General features: G+C 32.9%; 1 protein-coding gene across 18 annotated transcripts in view; it reads right to left on the bottom strand.

The window, feature by feature from the left end:
* LOC115214246 overlaps window positions 1–18,652 on the bottom strand; it is a 397,241-nt gene that overhangs the window by 93,651 nt on the left and 284,938 nt on the right. For all 18 annotated transcript variants that reach the window (XM_036504497.1, XM_036504498.1, XM_036504495.1 and 15 more), the window contains exons 5-6: window positions 13,043–13,167; window positions 4,083–4,408 (exon numbers count right to left, since the gene is read on the bottom strand). In XM_036504497.1, the coding sequence (XP_036360390.1) occupies window positions 4,083–4,408; window positions 13,043–13,167 (451 nt within the window). The remainder of the gene's footprint in view (window positions 1–4,082; window positions 4,409–13,042; window positions 13,168–18,652) is intronic.

The raw sequence follows: 18,652 nt of genomic DNA, 5'->3' as shown, positions 1-18,652 counted from the left end.
GTATTTGTTGCTATTTACAAAATGTATATAAATTAAAAAAGGAAACTAGAGACAAATACCAACGAAAGATTACGCAATCCCTATAGAGAAATAATTGATTGCATCAGTTTAACCTTCGCGGATTTGGTAGGATAGAAACTATATTCGTAAGGCAATATCTTGAAATGTTGACACCGAAAGCTTATTGCTGAAATTTTAACAATTGTCAGCCCGTTGGTGAAAGATGCCCTTGCCACGACCACTCCCTTTTTCTGCTGGGCATATGTCCACAATGGAATTAGAAATTTTTTGCTGCTGCCTTATAGAAGGGGCGGCCACTAAAATGCACTCTTTGGCATATTGATATATGCCTCAGATTTTCTAAAGATGAAACTAAACGAAAATATTGCATAAATACATGTACCAACATAACTAAATAGTAGATCCTTAATATGGAAATAAGCAAGTGAGGTCCGCGAGAGTAAGATTTTTAGCAATATAAACATCGTTTATATTAATAAAAAACAAAACAGAAGAATATACAACCAGATAAAAAAAAAGGAAACAGACCCTAGAGTATGCAACTCTAAACAATTCTAAACTTACTTTGCGCTGTCACACATTTTAGGCAATTTTTTATTAATTACATTGTATTCTTGACTTAATACGCTTTCTGCACAAACATCATCCAATAATATAAGGCAATTCACAGAATGCACAGGTAACCGAAATTCTACCCAATAAATTCACAGAAACTTTCGCTTTACGCTTTTCACTAAATTGAAATCTATCGCTAAACTACAGCTCTTGCCCAACAAATAAACAAAATTAGCGACAGAAATTAAGAATCAAATGCCTGAACGAAGTAAATTATATTTTATATGCAAATACCATCTTCATTATCATTGTTCGACCGTGGTCGAGACAATGGAATTTACCATGCTACGCCAGACTTCACGGTCCTGATGAGGTGTTTGTTTGGTGTTGTTTGGTTGGGAGCTGACTCTTCTCCATCAGGTGATACCCGTCTGTTAAGATTGAGGGCATCACCGTCAATGGATGCCCTTGGAGGTGCAACGTGATCAGAGACAGGACCCGGCAAATACCATGCCAGTACCTCATAAGACAATGCTGTATACACATCGTACATATGGTGGTACAAATATAAGCACGAAAATAAATATGATGTTAATAATGAGTCATATGACAAAAATGTACGGAAAAGCGTAACACGAGAAATCTATTAGATACTAAAACCTATATGGGATCTATATAATATGAGCAATCTACTAAGTAAAAACGAGGCAAAATACTGCATAAAACAACAACAATATTTACTTGAAAGGCGACTTTTAGGAACAAAGGTATTCATGTTATCAATTCCTTTTCCAATTCATAAGAAGGCCTCATACCCATCTTTTAAGTAATTATATTCCCAGTGTCAGATTTCTCATAATAATTCGAATTAGATTACCGTCAGCTTATATCAACTCCTGAAGCTGTTGCAAAATGGAACAAAAAAAATATCTAAAAACGTATGTTTCTATATGGACAGTCTCCGCAAACTGGATGGCTGAATTAGACACAGAAATGTAGCTTGGATAGACTACATTAATATGCTGATTGTTACCAGTGTGTATTTTTAATGAACTGTCCAGAACGCTACAGATTACAAACGAAGTGCGTGTAATGCCGTTCCTGAAATGCATATATATCTGTATAACAAATACCTTAGCGTAACTCCGTTGAATAATATTCTTGGAGGAGCAACAACGTAAATCTCTGCTACATACGCCTAGCAACTTATTTTCAATTCCTCAAAAAAAATATCCGTGTTACTCAGATTATCGTGATATTTCTGATGACAACACGAATATACTATGAATAATTAGCATATAAATCGACCATTGAACAATAAAATAAACAGCTATCCTTTTCCTCGATAATAATGACAAATGACGATAGTGTGCTAATCATCGACAGGGTACTACTACATAACCCATGGGCACAAATTTACCATAGCAAAACAGCTATAGAAATACGTCTATCATTTTGTTTGTAATTTGTGTAAATGTAATGGTGCCCAACTACTTCAGTAAAGATATTTACAAATTACATACATATGAGGATATTAGTGAAAAGAACACTACTAGGATAGTTTTCCTACTTATCTTAAAACATGAATATAGATAAATATTTCTATGTTAATTACAAACCAGACATTTTGAGAGGGAGTAAGTCGATATCTTCGACCCTTCTAAATGACTGATACTTTATCTTATCGAAACCGAAAGGATGAAAAACAAAGTTGATATCGGTGGTAATTGAACACAGAACATAATGAGTCAGAACAAGCTGAAATTGGATACATCAGTATCATTATAATAACAATGGTATCATTGTAATTGTAATAGTATCATTGTAACCAAAGAAGAATCGAACAGATTACACCACGTTCTTAAGAGAATTCTATGCAGCAGCAAAAAGTTTGAGACTAGAATAGACAGAAAACTTCAGCAAATAATTAAATTTAGCCGTGTTCAATATGCACAAATATATCGGGAGACACACATATATATATATAATCACATAATATACGTCGTAGGAATCAAACTTATACGGAAGTTTCATTGTGAAATATGCCACTAGAAGTGAAGACAGGGAAACTGAAAGAAAATTATCATTAGCAATTAGGTATAAAAATATGCAAAACAGTGAATAGAATAAATGTAAGTTAAATATATGAAAGAATCACGATTAAAGGTAGGAAGGCATTGAAATAAAGTCTAAATTATAACAGATTAACTAGAAATAACTGAGTGACAGACGCATATATTACAATCCGGATTTGATTTGTTTTGTGCAATGAAATGTTCATCGTTCATTATTTTAGTTGTTTAATATATCCGTGTCTACTTCAACTTGACAGATGCAACAAAATCACTTTAATATATTATCATAAGTGGAGAGAAGAGAACATGATACAGTCAGCGGATTGTCCTTCATTATTACATAAAACTAATTTTTTACTTTCCAAAATGACTTTCATTCTACAAAATTTTGTCACATGACAAGATGGAGCGGAAAGATAATTTTGAAATGATGACAAGAAGACTTGTCAGATATTGGATGATAACTCCATTCTGTATTATATTTTGTAAGCTTACAGTTCAAGTTGCATTTTTTGAAACCTAAATAGGTAAGCAAATAGATTAATAAAACAATCTGGAAAATGCTAGAATAAAACCTACCATGTTCAATAATGATAAATATTTAAAACTAACTCAGGTAAGAAGGGGATTAATAACATAAAATGTAAGAGAATGATTTGTGACAAATTAAGTATATATATATATATATATATAGATATATATATATATATATATACATATATATATATATATATTATATATATATATATATATATATATATATATATATATATATTATATATATATATATATATATATAGAAAGATAGATAGATAGATGGATAGATAGATAGATATAGATATATATATATAGCATATATATATATACATATATATAGTATATATACATATATATACACACACACACATAATGTACATAATACACATATATATATATTAATTATATATTAATAATAAATTAATATACCAGCATATGCATATACATATTTATGCATGTCTACATATGGATACGTCTAAGAATATCGCCTATAAATTATATAAGCGAATAAACAGCGAAGGATTTTATACCATGGCACTTTAACTAATTTGTTTGTTCTACCAAACCTGTAAGCCTGTGTGTGTGTGTGTGTGAGCGCACGGACCCGTGTTTTTGTGTTTGCGTGTGTATGCGTAAATAAAGATAAACGCCATATCAAAATCTCTCGAGCCTCCGCTCACTTTTATAACTACCTGCCAATTAAACAATGAAAGTATATATACATATATACATACACGCAAAGCATCACGCGCACAACCCACATATGCACATAAACCCTCAGATATATTTTGTTTACACAATTGATGGTTATTTATGTGAAGTGCATTTTATCGTTTACCATTTTTTTTTCTTAAGAACATAATGAATAATGGAAAAATAAAAGTGCATATTTACACCAGCGACTAAGACTGCAAGTATGGAGATACTGGCCAAATGGAAGGCGTGCCCTATCTCTTCTTCGAGCGTATGAGAGCCGGGTAACCGCACATGAACATTCCACTTTTCCATTATAGGGTCGACGTCGGCTGCACGTCGCGAGCGGTGTATTGGACGGGTTGTGTTGGGCACCGAGCTATTCTTGGGCCACGTCATTACGGAGTCTAGAACTTTTTCATAAACATAGATCAAGTGCTCCTGCATGCCTTCCATGTCTGCTGGGTATTTTTTCCTGAGTTTATTTATAAATGAATCACTAAGTTTTTCTGTTTCTTGCAGCGTGTCTGAAATGTAAGCAAAAAATACAAAATGAGATTTTCCAAGTATAATGTTTAGAATATTTGGCTCATTGAAACAGTAAATATTATGTAAACATGGTAAAATAATCAATTTATATTAAATTAATTATGATTAAACGTTTTTTCAAAGCTAATATGCTCTTACATCTAACTTCGTATTAAAAAAAAGTTACATACATACAATAAAATACCAGATTGGTTATCATCTATTTCAATATTAATTATTTCTGGAAGGAATAATTATAGCTTGATGTACAGAAACATATAAGCATAAGACACACATACACACACATATATGATGTGTGTGTGTGTGTGGGGACTACAACCATCACGTTTTTCTTTCAAATTCTAAATTGTAGATCTTAATCTAAATACATTCGAGAAAACTTCGCAAAACAGCTATGATAAATATTCAACGTATTCATTTGCACATGAAGTACAAAGTATTATCGACTAATAAGCTCAAGAGCTGCTGTAAAATAAATTTACAAATATTTCATGAGATATACTTGTTTGCGATATTGGATAAAATGGATAAAATATGCGTTAGAGAGAGAAAAGTAGCATGAGATACAGAATAAGATGTCAAAACAGAAGTGGATAATGAAAGAGAGATGCAGACAGAAGGTAGAAGTTAACGAAGAAGGGAAAGATTATTACAAACATTAGATAGATGAAAATAGAAGATAGCTAGGACGGAAATATGTATAAAGAATTGAAGAGTTTAAAATCAGTTTATGCACACACACATACACGTCCACGTACACACAGACATACATAGCCACGCACACACTCATACATATCCCTGGAAACAAATACGAACTCACTTGCATACATAAACACAGGGTCGCACACCCATATATACATGTACAGATACAAATGTATGCATGTGAGTATCTGTTAATCGAATGCCAACTTCAACCATTCTGTCCTACCTTCAATGCTGTTGACGATCAGCATCTATTTTTAACGTATTGGCGTACCATTATATGTGAGGATAAAGTCACTGAACGTCTACTGCTGCATAGAGGCAGTGGACAAAGGTCACTGTATAGAATCAATCTATATCAACATAGAACTCTCCAAATTTAAGGCATAGCAGCCCGTAGTCATGGAACCAAGTCCTTGGATAGCATCGCAATGAGTTACTTTCAGAACGACGGGAGAATTACTCGTGTGTGTGTAGGTCACACTAGAATATTTTCATAAAGCAACTGCAAAGATTTCAGGCCAGTTACAGCAATGGCTGGGGCGATGATATGGATGCTGCTCAGCAGAGATGAATTACGAGACCAGAAGCATGGAGTTGTAGGATGCTAATTTTGACCATACTCTTTAGTGTCGGCTGTGTAAAGATGATGTTGGTATACTGAAAATGTAGATGGCAACCAGACGAGATCAGTACATAATCAGGAGATATGCTCGTCGCCAATACCATTGCCATAATAATCACATTGGCATCGTCCACTTTCATACGGTGATTGTTGTGTGAACCCAAAAGTGGCTGTTCAACCTTGGAAGACCACATTGTTAATGAAATGTATATCATTGTCGCATTTGGATTGGCAACTCAGATACGAACATACATAGACACAGGCAAATATAATTTGCGTATATGCAAGAGTGTTCAATAAAATCGGAGAGAGAAAGAGACAAAACTGTGTAATAAGTCAAAGCGTACAGAGTGAAAGGAAATTTAGAGACCAAGGTATCAAAAATCAATACAGCCAAAGAAATCTGCTAAAACATGACTATTAATTTGTTCATATTATTCTATTTGCCTTTCATTGCATTTCTACATCTTGATGTACCAACTTTCTTTTATCATAACATTTGAATGCACATAAAACACACAAAATCATATAGTCTGTTATTCGATGATATAATTTCACACACACGCACACAGCCACAAAGATACGCACACACAAACACATTCACAAACGAATTCACACACATACTCAAAAACACACACACAGATATATATATTTATATATATATACATATTTGAGGGTACATTTGTATGTATATTAGTAGCAGATGATAAATCATATTGTTTGGATTTCCTATTATATACATTAAATTGGTCATTTGAAAAGCACTACTCCAAGCTAGAAAAAATAATATGCGCAGGGCAGCTTTTGTGTTTAAACCTGTATGAACCTCTATATGTATGTGATGTTGTGTACGAAAAGAAGCCATATACATACATTTTTGTCAATGGTTTTACATCTGTACCGATTAACAATTTCGAACGTAACGAGAGAATGGAGCGACTGGGAGTAAATCGTTAGCTTATTGCTCAAAATGCGTAATCGTATTTGGAAACACCAGTTTTTACATTATCCATTGCTAAAATTACCTATTCAAGCAAATACCTATTCGAAATGAGTTGAGAGAATGTTGTTATACTATTTACTTCATTCACAGTATTTGATTGACATAAAATCGAGTTTTGGGGTTTTACTTGTTTCTTTTATATTTACGAAGGGATCAGTTCAAATAAAATTCATGTGACTATGTAGATTAATATATATATAACGACTCTTTATTCAGTCATAAAAGTTACTGTAGCATAAAAACACATTAAACAACTTCTTAGTCATAATGTTTGTTTTATATTTTATGATAGTAACGAGATTCTCTTCTGAAAATTTGAAAGATAGCTCCCTTATAATGTGAAATTTAGAACATTTATAACCAGATAATAACATATTTCTCTTCTCTTTGTTGACATTATAACAATGAGGCTTTCTAAACGTTGTTTAATCAATATTACTACTGGCTTAATCCTGCGAGCTGGCAGAAACGTTAGCACACCGGCGAAATTCTTAGCGATACTTCTGTCTTTACGTTCTTAGTTCAAACTCCGCCGAAGTCGACTTTGCCTTTCATACTTTCGGGGTCTATAAATTAAGTACCAGTTGTGTACTGGGCTGATCTAATTCACTGACCCCACTCCAAAAATTTCGGGCCTTGTGCCTAGAGTACAAGAGAAAAATATGCCTAACGGCATTTCATCCGTCTTTATGTTCTGAGTTCAAATTCCGCTGTGATCGAATTTGCCTTTGATCCTTTCGGAGTCGATAAACTAACTACCTGCAAAGTATTGGGGTTCGATGTAATCGACTAGCTCCTACCCTCAAAACAATATTACTACATTTGCAGTCGTCCTCAAAATAGTACACACTACATTGTTTTAATGAATTTCAGGTAACAACACGTTATTTTCCACAAATAATCCAAGAGAAATTGTAGTTCTACATAACAATATCTGGCTGGTTTTGTTTTAACTTAGTAGTTGCTTTAATTTCCAAGTTCTACCAGTATTCTTTTGACCCATCAATTCAATATGGTCAGCTTCCTTTTCAGGTAGCCTTTTTTTTTTGTTATCCTATTCCAGAACATTCTGACCAGCAAAAAAACTCGAAAACATATTTTCATAGTTGTTAATAATGTACCTTTACAGCCTACGTTCTCTGTCACCGTTTGTTTCCTTTTTATGTTTTAGGTACTTGGTGGGGATCTTATGTTCTTGGATTGTATGGATGTAGCATTCCAAGTGTGATGTCATAAATTTGATGGAACTTTATGCTAAGATATTGATGTATGTATGTATGTATGTATGTATGTATGTATGTATGTATGTATTTATGTACGTCCAATTCCTAGACATTTGCACGGAGAAACTACTGAGCTGGAGAAATATAGACCCTAAACTTAAGAATACATGGACAAGTTTAACTGCTTTCTCTGATAGAAACAAAATTATTTTCTAAGCGTAGCTCTTTAGAGTGAGCTGCATAATTACAAACTATTTCAAAAGTAATTTCAAATATAAAATATGGCTATCCTTTCGTATGTACAAAAATATGACTTGGAAACTTAAAGTTATCATTTACGTATATTTCAAAATTGCTACGGGTATGAGAAAAATATTTCGCAATTGCGACGGCAAAACCAATTATATATATATATATATATATATAAATTGATAGATATGTGTGTGTATTTGTGTGCGTGTGTGCATCATATATATATATATATATATATATATATATATATATATATATATATATATATATATATATATATATATGTATGTATGTATTCATACATATACACATACATGCATATATATATGGGTATTGAATTATATATATATATGCTTGCATATGTACATTTATATTCATATGTGTGTAGGTCATGTGAACGCATGTGCGCGTGTATCTACACATATATATAGAGGTCTATATGTGGGTGTGAGCGCCTATGCATGAGAGTAAGAGAGTGAGAGAGCGAGAGAGCGCCTGCTTGTGTTTTCCTGTGGTGATTTTTATATTCATACGACTACGCACATATAGACAAACATAAATAATATCTGCTTGCCAAAATGTGCATTTTTGTTTGCATGGTTAAGTGCAATTGTTGGTGAAATTGGCACCAGTATTTGCTGTTGAAATGAAAATTTCCATTTGACTTGATACGTTATCACACACCCACTATCTCTCTCTCCCTCTCTCTATCTATCTCTCTCGTTATAAATATATTTCATCAACTTTTTCATGCGTTGTAAATGGTTACATATACTTCTTGGAAATAACCAAATAGTTGCTTCAGATGAGCTGAAAAGTGTTTCTGAAATAAGAGTCTCTACAATAATATGTGTTTTGATAAAATTTTCTATATAATTTTTCTCGTGTATGACAACTCCTGATAGTAAATCAGTTTCCGCGTCACTGACGCCAGCTGCCTTGCTTTCAGAACATTCGATTTCTAAATAGATGGGACATGGAATGTCTTTCGCATAAGAACTGCTTGTAAATTTGAAGCTCCTCTGATGCTGAGAACAAGCAACATTTATAATGAAACACCACTGATATTAAACATGCACGAATCACTATCATATACTATTTCATTTACTCAGAAATAATACTCTTTCAGAATTTTGAAAGTAATGTTGCATGGAAAATGTGCATCGCCTGAATATAATAAATATACACAATGCATTAGTTTTCCATAAAATTATAAATGCCATTCTATACACCTGTGGATAGTATAACAACTGGAAAAGGTTAATTCAAACGATAAGTTTGCAGGAATATAGAACAACTGGATCGCTAAGTTGAAGATATTTATTAAAAATATATATATATTGTGACGCACAAATAAATGAAAATATTAATAAATAATTGATAACCTATACCGAAAAAATTTAATATATACAAAGACGATACCTAGATTCCAAATTAATGAAATTACTCTATAAATGAAGCTGCATTTTCAAATAAGAGTAACTACACTACAATATATGAGTAAACACAGTACTATATAAGAGTAAATATAAGATAAACTAAAGTACTATATAAGAATAACTACAGTACTATATAACTGCATTTCTCAATGGATTTTAATTACAAATAGAATATAAGAATACATGTCTATTTGTGGAGTGCATAGTCATTACTGGGACAAACTTTTCAATTTTTTTTTAAAATTAACATGTCGGCGGGTAACAATACGTTTCGATTCGACATGTAAACAGATAATGCGGTTAAACTGCAGAGCTTTTTCGAAAAGAGAGATTGAATAACTAGACTAGGTTTGTTTGATCTCTGGTTCATCAGAAATATTTGCGTGTTGTAAACAGATATGGAGTAGCTCAGAACAACTCAAACATACGATGAACAATGTGCATACTTTTTACTTATTTACATGAGAGAAGTGTCGAGAGTAACGCGTATTAGTTAAATAAATGTTTCTTGGATGTACGCTTATATATTTATTAAGCAAACATTATCACATACATGCATGCATATACACAAACATACAACCACTCGTACAAATGGGTGTGTGTGTGTGTGTGTGTGTAAATATATTAACATCCACACGCACATACACTCACGTGACTGTTTCAACCTCTGTGTCTCTGTGTATATCAAGCTATTACGGATTTATTTACGTAACTTCCGCTAAGTTGTCAGAAAATACAATTTTCATACACATTTATTATTTCATACAGCTTCAAACAGATATTATACATACAGTAATCCTTCGCCATAACTCGGTTCACCTATCGCAGTTTATTATTTAAGCTTACGACGATTCCTCCGTGGTGTAGTTTTGCTTTTGTAATGCAATAAATATATACAAATTGTAAAAATAATAAAAGAAAATAAACGGTACAGTATTGTTTCTACTTCGCAGATGTTCACCTATCACAGGAGTTTCTGGGACGTAAGACTCATGATAGCCGAGGGATTAATGTATTCACAGAATGTAAAATGTATCGAGCCTATTGTGTAAGTTGACATATTCCGACTTCTTTAGTAAAACTACTTTTAAAATGTTGTACATCATTACCTCGAAATCTCAAAATATGAAAATCAGAAACGACGGCCACAAACACACGCACACACACACACACACACACATACACACACACACACACCTGTGTATATATATATATACACACACACCTGTATATATATATATATATTATATATATATATATATATACCGGAGTAAACACATAAATGTGAAACAGGGTGGAAAAAGAGTACTCAAATACCAGTGGTAGAGTAATATGCTTTATTTAAAGCAGCAGAAAATTCAACAAAACCTGTTACTCTGAGTTTCCCTTTGCCGTTCATCGGACAGTTTTGCTAGCAAAAACTGTCCGATGAGCGGCAACGGGAAACTCAGAGTAACAGGTTTTGTTGAATTTTCTGCTACTTTAAATAAAGTATATATATATATATATATATATATATTATATATATATATATATATATAATATGAGGGAATATTATTCCAAACTTACAGGGAAAAATTCAATCTAGAAATACTAAATCAAATTTCACAAAATATAATATATATATAAATTAGAAAAAAAACACATTTTATCAATTCAATAATGAAAAATTAAATTATACAATCTAGAAAATTACATATTATAGAAAGCTTAAATATAAGATAAAACATATAACGATGATTAAGTAATGTGCAATACCTTGTTTTATTCTTTTAACAATTAGCTAAAAGACAGTGAGAAGGTGCAACAAAATCCAGTATAGGAGAGATGAGACGACGATTAGGGTTAAATTCACAAGAACAGAAGAAACACAAGAGAGCATGGTAAGTGACTTAACATTTACTTCGTTCTTTTTGATTGCCATATACGTAAAAGGAAATACCTCAAATGCTAGCAGATGGTGGGTTTAGTTAAAGCAACATAGATATAAGATACAGAAGCATTTTGGAATTGGATTTAGAGTATGAATATGACGTAAAAATGGACCACGCAGGAATGTTCTTGAGAATCGGAAAATCTTTTTTTATTGGTTAGAGACAGAGAGCAGAAGTTTAGCACAAAGTCATCGAGAAATGAGGCGAAAAAGCTCAATCTTTGGAAACGATTGATTGAAATATGTGAAATACAAATCGTGAGAACATTTCTTTCTAACTGTGTTAGAGAAACAATGAAGAATACTATCAGTTTTAGGATTGTTATCTGCCTTTAAATTATTGAGAGAACGCTAAAAAACAAAACAGAAATTTTTTGGAAGCGAACTTATTTCTCTGTCATTGCCATTTTACGTGTCATTCACAGGAAGTAATTTTTCAACCAGATTATTCTCAAGGCCCTACAGCTAAATCTAGTTAAACTTGTTGAAAACCTATAAAGTGAACACTTAACAATAGCCTGGAAACATCCCTGAACTTAGCAAGAGAGAGACTAACAAGAATTTCTGTTCAAGTATCAGACAGTGCTGAACTCAATTTATTGTAAGAAAGATGAATGCTTGTATAATCATAAATCGCAGGAGTTAAAGAATCTTATCACTTCCCTGGCCAGAGGGATTACTACTGTAATCAAAACAAAAGGTTATTCTGCTAAGTATTCGTATAATCCGTCTTATTACAAACTAATGTAAATGATTTCGTTCCATGTGGTGCTTCATGTGTCTCTGCTTTAGGCTGGCGCACGGGTGGTTTAGTGAATATAAATCTCAATCCTTTTATATTCCTTTGAGGAACAGTATCAATGTTATAACAATCACGGCTACAGAACAATGAAATATACTTTGAAGATGATTAGAAAAATAGTTATTAGTAAAGAGGTATGAAACCAACAAACTGTGTAACAAAGAGCTCTGACTTTTCATCAATGGTATGTAGACGAGCGATATTAATACAATGATAGACGGCCAACAATCTATGACTTATTATTAGTGATCTATTAATTACTGACCTATGTATCAAATAATACAAAGATTAAATAGATAATGCATGGCGGTCATAAGACTAAGGAATTTAAATTATAGGACAGATAATCGCAGACTCAAATTCTTAAATAAAACGCTTGCATTGATAAATTTAGATATGTTTGGGATTTTTATGTATCATGTTCTCATATTGATATACAAAAAGAAAAGGAATGGTTCTTTGTTTATATCAAAGACTAAGTGCCTCATATTTTTTTCCAAAGAAAAGTAACCTAAGAAATATTTGGCAATTTGGTAACAAGATTTATATATCTTTTCTAAGAAAATATATTTTAGTTTCTCATAAAACATTATTCTACCGATTACAATAATTAGGGTAAAGCAAATCACTTACCTCTAACACTGTGCAAGTCCAAAATAAGTTCTCCCAGGACCAAGGCGCAGTCAAGAACGCACAAAATAACAACGGTTAAAATCACAAAGCGGCTATGGAAAAACATCTCTCCTTTTCGACGTAATCTGAAATAATTAAAATGAATTATAATTAAAAGTGTAGATACAATTAATCAGTAATTGTGAAGAAGTGTTCCATTTTTATAATGATTTCTTTGTTATTGTCACTTTTTCAACTGGACTGACATAGAAATAGAAGGGGGCAATGAATAACCCTACATCGCAAATAAAACATTAAAATACCACGCTAGTGCTTTATCGAAAAACGCAAATGTTTACATAAAGAGTTCGGATTATATAATCATTAGAAGTGTTCTATAACACGAATATTGCTACCAGATATCAAATTGCATGAAAACTTCCAGTTTCTCTTTTCTTCTATGAGTCTACTCACTGAGAAATATGTGTGTGTGCTCATACGAATGTCCATGTGTGTTTGTATGTGTGAGTGTGTGTGTGTGTTGTCTGCTTGTCTGTACTTATGTCTGCATGTTTGTAAATATATGGTGCGCATGAGTGTATATGTGTGAATTTGAGTATAGTGACAGAGCGACAAATGATGCCGAGAATATACGTGCATGTATTAGCTAGTGCGTATATGCAGAGGTCAGTTAGTTTGTCTGTCTCTGTTGGTTTTTGTGTGAGCATATAAGTATATGAAAGATTAAAAATAATACCATCGCCGCCATTTTTGTTCTCACAATATAATATATATATGAACGTACACGCATATATATATATATAATATATATATATATATATATAATATATATATATATATATATATATACACCATATATATATATATATTCTGCTACTCTTCCGTTTTCTCTCTTCCTTTCTCTAATTCTTTTATCTCTCCTTCTCCCCTTCACCGTTCTCTGCCTGTCACTCCCTCACTCTTTCTCCTTTGCTCTCTTGTTGCTCCCACATAACCATCGGCCATCTTTCGTTTCCTAAGTTGTGTTTCTCTCTTCCCTTCTGACATAGCTGGAGGGATCAGACGCATTCTTGTCTGACACCTATCCAAGCTTACCCCTCCGCATTCGCCACCTAAACTCGTTTAGGCTTAGCAGCCCTTCCTGTTTCTTTTCACTGTCTTGTTTTTCTTACCAATTTTGACCCTCCGCAAAATCCCAAATTTCATTTAATTTGCTTTGCGGGTGCAACTGATTTATCGAAGGCCTATCTGGTTAATTGTTCGAGATAATGATTTAGAAAACAGCCGACAACTTTTGTTTATGTTGCTTTCCTTGTTTTCCATTTGTTTCTTTCGTTATTCGTAAAAAAAGTTCATATTCCATGTATTCGTATTTAGTATTGTCGTGTCGTATTTTATGCTTTTTACGTTCTGTGACGTCCTGTGCCCACTGATGTATATACGTATATATGTAAATATGTACATATACGTATACATATATGCATATATATATATACATATATATATATATATATATATATATATATATATATACATGTATATATTATATATATATATATATATATATATAATATATATATATATAATATATATATATATACATAGAGAGAAGGAGAGAGAGAGAGAGAGAGATGTGACCTACGTGTAGAAAGATTTTATAGAATTCTCACATCCAAGGTTAATGCAATAAGTTCTAGACATGAGCAAGCACTGAGATGCTTGGACATGTGGAATTTATATTTGCCAAATATTAATTAGTGATTATCATTTAAATTATACAAGGTTTTCAAATGATGAACTAAAAATGATTAGCCAATAAGAACGGGCAACTCTACATTATACAACACAGAAACATCAAGTTAAAAACCTGAAGAAACTGCACCGTATTATACGAGGTTTGCAATTGCAACGGTTAAAAGCAGTATATGATTATAGAATTAAAGGTAATGCTGTTGCTACTTCGAAGTAATCCTTATTCGCAATATTGCCAGTATATATATATATATATATATATATATATATATATATATATATATATATATATATATATATATATATGTATATATAATAATATACATATGAATATTCTTGTAGGTGTATGAAGGGCAGCTGATAGAAATGAATTGATAAGTTTGTAATAAAAACGTATACAATGAGACTAAAGTAAACCTATTGCCCTGCTTAGACTGGAATATGTGAACGATCTTTGAAGAGATGTTAATAAAATTTCGAATATATACAAAAAATCAGAAAAAGGAGCAAATTGTTCCATCGTTAGGTGACGGAATTTGTGCCGGTCTGATATCCGACCATTTTTATTTGTATTTGGAAACATTAAACCTTATGGCACACAAATGATAGCACTTAGCACTATAGAAAGGAGTGTATGCCGTGTCGTTGAAATAGATTAACTTCACCCAACCCTCAGCATTTCCTTTCATTTTTATGTTTCATAAGCATATACAATCATTTGATCAAAGTTCATCATTCAAGTTTACATAAGTAATATACACATGGATCTGGTAACAGGAATATACACAAAGGAACGCCGTATCTGGCTTGCCTAAAAATATTTTGGATCAGTAATGTCTACGATACTATGCTTTTCATGGAATTGCATAAAACTGTAAGCAGTTCTTCGATACAATACTTTGTTTTATGCAAATAAGTGTAAATATGTTGTTACAACAAAAGTATTGTCGTATGGCATTGAAAATAATAACCCTAGCCCTAACGCTAACACCAGCGCTAGAACTGTTTGTCATACACGGGCGAAACATATATGGATCAAATTTCATATCAAATTTAAAGCAGAAATTACTGTAAAATCATAGTCATGATGCACCTAACTAATATAATATATGTCCAGTGATAAAACGAGGCACTGATTTCTTTTATACGATGCTTTATAGTCTGATTACAGAAATGTGATTCCAAACTAGGCAAAGTATCTCATGAATGTAGACTTCAAGTGAATGAAGTTATGGTCAATGAATGCTATGTCCTTTATACAACCGACACAGATATTATTTTCTTACAGCTTGTTGGACAGAAATATAAAAACTTAAAGACATTGGATATGTTTGCAAAGTAAAATCAGTCCCCTAGGGCTGTTATTAGAGTGATCTTCTAACAGATTATCCAGCAGTGAGTATATTCTATGGCAATAAAAGTATTTACGTATATAATATTCGCATGTATAATTTACAGTAATAGCTACCGGTGTGAGAATTTTAACGTACAACATTTTCAGTAACTCTTAAAACAGTGTTCGTTTATTCTGTCGACATTTGAATATTCGTTTAAGATAACATTATGAGGTAGTAGGGTTTATGGATATGATGTTGATGATGATGATGGGACTACTATAGATTATGTTATGAGTGAAATTGAAGGACTTATCATAATCAATACAACCATTTTTTCGTATCTCCATTTTCAACAACATCACAATTATCTTCATCTGCAGCATCACTATCATCAAAATCATAGCCTCTATTACCAAATAAAGTCCCGTTTTCCACCACTTTATTTGTACTCATCGATATAGCTATCTTTCTACTCTTCTGTGTATGTGTCTTTCAGTCTAGGTTTCTGTATATAGTAGAGCGTTATCTATTTCCGATATCTGACACGTTTCCGGACAAAGATGTCTATTGACACTCAGATCTTGCATATTGAGTTCTTAATCAACGCGATCTGAACATTTCTTTACAAAAATATGCAAATGCATTGCAATTTAGTGAAAATAAACTTCTTTCAGCATTTACGCTTAGAATTTGACAAAATGACGAAGCATCATATTACTTTCCTATATCTGTTATATTGGTACAGCTCAGTATTACCAAATTTTTGTTTTCTTCTATATATTGCAGATTATTTTAAATGTCGGTATTCTTTGAAGGCAATTCTTTCGACAATTTGAATTCCAAGACAATTTCCTGTTTTGTATTAGTTTTCTGCTTCGTCAATGATTTCTTATTTTATCCTCAATTTGCCCAATAAATTTAACTAGTTTTAAATTTTAGAATCGCAACATTAAGCATTCAATTCATTATTGTCGTTCTTAACATGTAATCATGGATTCTGACAAAGGAGAATAAAACAACTATTATGCATGAATTTTAAGTTGTCTTTCACAAGGTAATAAAAACTTCCGACAAATTATGAGCGAATACATTTTTAAGTATATTTAATTTGCGATTTAAATTGGAAGTCGAAACGTTCAGCTTGCTTTATGAGGATCATTTGGGATACATTGTCAGTATTCTGGCTAATAGGTACGTATATTTATAACCATGGCTATATATAATATGGACAATTAACAGGATGAGAACTAATGTAATATTAAACCATGTATGACAAATGTTAAAGGAGCAATAGGCTTTTAATGTGGATTATGTTTTGTGCTACTAATCGAAGGAGTATTGTATCAATATTTTATCGTTAGAAGAAGGCGGCAAGCTGACGGAAACGTTAGCATGCCGGGCGAAATGCTTAGAGGTATTTTGTCTGTCTTTAAGTTCTGAGTTCAAATTCCGCCGAAGTCGACTTTGCCTTTCATCCTTTCGGGGTCGAACTAATCGACTTAATCCGTTTGTCTGTCCTTGTTTGTCCTCTCTGTGTTGAGCCCCTTGTGGGTAGTAAAGAAATAGGTATTTCGTCTGCTGCTACGTTCTGAGTTCAAATTCCGCCGAGGTCGACTTTGCCTTTCAACCTTTCTGGGTCAATAAATTAAGTACCAGTTGTGTACTGAGGTTGATCTAATTGATTGAGCACCCTCCCCAAAAATTTCGGATCTTGTGCCTAGAGTAGAAAAGGATATTTTATCGTTAGAAGGCGGTGAGCTGGCAGAATCGTTGGCATGCCGTGCAAGATGCTTGGCGGCATTTCGTCTCTAAGTTTTGAGTTCAAATTCCGCAGTGGAGCATTGAGATTGATTTAATCTAATTGGTACCTCCCCCAAAATTTCAAACCAATACTTTTCCGTTAGAAAACGACGAACTGGCTGAGTCGTTAGCACGACGGGCAAACTGATAACTGGCATTTAGTCTGTCTTTACGTTCTGAGTTCAAATCCACCGAGGTCGACTTTTCCGTTATCACTGGGGGGGGGCGATAAAATATGTACCAGGTGAGTGCTGCGGGCAATTTTATCGACTACCCACCTTCCCCAAAATTGCTGACTTTGTGTCCTTTAACATTTGCCATACTTGGTGTAGCATCTTATTTGTTCTCATCCTGTTAATTGTTCCTATTGTATAATGACATGATTATAAATATTTTATAACATTTAATCGTTAGTGTATATTTAAAACTATTTTTTTTAATATTAGAAATATTGCAGTTCTAAATGTCTCAGAGAGACATGAGCGGTGCTCGAGCGATAGAGTGGTTGTATACGGTCAACTTAACGTGACAGTCCCGTAAAGGGAATCACGCCACCGCTATTTAGCCCTAGGAAGCGTCGACGCTTCCTGTCGGCTTTGACACATTTCCTGTGTCCTTATATTTGCGAAGGGGAGGCAAGCACCCCCACCACCACCATCACCTAGGGCTAGCACCTATTTTTTTGTAGCAATTTATAAATTTTTAAATAATTTTGTAGCCA

This window comes from Octopus sinensis, linkage group LG7, assembly GCF_006345805.1.
Source record: "Octopus sinensis linkage group LG7, ASM634580v1, whole genome shotgun sequence".
NCBI lineage: Eukaryota > Metazoa > Mollusca > Cephalopoda > Octopoda > Octopodidae > Octopus > Octopus sinensis.
This window is presented reverse-complemented; position numbering and strand designations above follow the sequence as displayed.